This window comes from Aptenodytes forsteri, unplaced genomic scaffold, assembly GCF_000699145.1.
Source record: "Aptenodytes forsteri isolate BGI_AS27 unplaced genomic scaffold, ASM69914v1 Scaffold55, whole genome shotgun sequence".
Lineage (NCBI taxonomy): Eukaryota > Metazoa > Chordata > Aves > Sphenisciformes > Spheniscidae > Aptenodytes > Aptenodytes forsteri.
The window spans coordinates 9,497,469-9,497,805 of NW_008796063.1; the positions used below are offsets into that span (position 1 = coordinate 9,497,469).

At 65.9% G+C, this 337-nt stretch overlaps 1 protein-coding gene across 1 annotated transcript in view; it reads left to right on the forward strand.

Annotated features, from left to right (window-relative positions):
• RAI1 (retinoic acid induced 1) overlaps positions 1-337 on the forward strand; it is a 10,977-nt gene that overhangs the window by 6,175 nt on the left and 4,465 nt on the right. The window contains exon 4 of the mRNA XM_009286580.1: positions 12-335. Within this exon, the coding sequence (XP_009284855.1) occupies positions 12-335 (324 nt within the window). The remainder of the gene's footprint in view (positions 1-11; positions 336-337) is intronic.

The window sequence follows — 337 nt, forward strand, 5'->3', positions numbered from 1 at the left end:
GGCGGTGCAAGCGGGCGGCCGACGTCCGGCTGAAGAACTGCAAGGCGCCCAAGAAGCTCATCTCCAACAACCACCTCCCACCTGCCTTCAAGCTGGTGGCCCCGGGCAGCCCCCACAAGGAGGGCAAGGTGGGCGCCCGGATGAAGCTGCCTAAAACAGGGCCGGGTGTGGGGGGCAAGATGTCCGAGCGGCCCCTGCACTCGCTGAAGAGGAAGTCCACCTTCATCTCCCCTATCCCCGCCAAGAAGAGGAACCTGGTCCTGCGGAGCAACAGCGGCGGCGTGAAGGAGGAAAAGCCAGAGCCCCCCCCCAGCCCCCTCAAAAAGAAGCGAGGGGC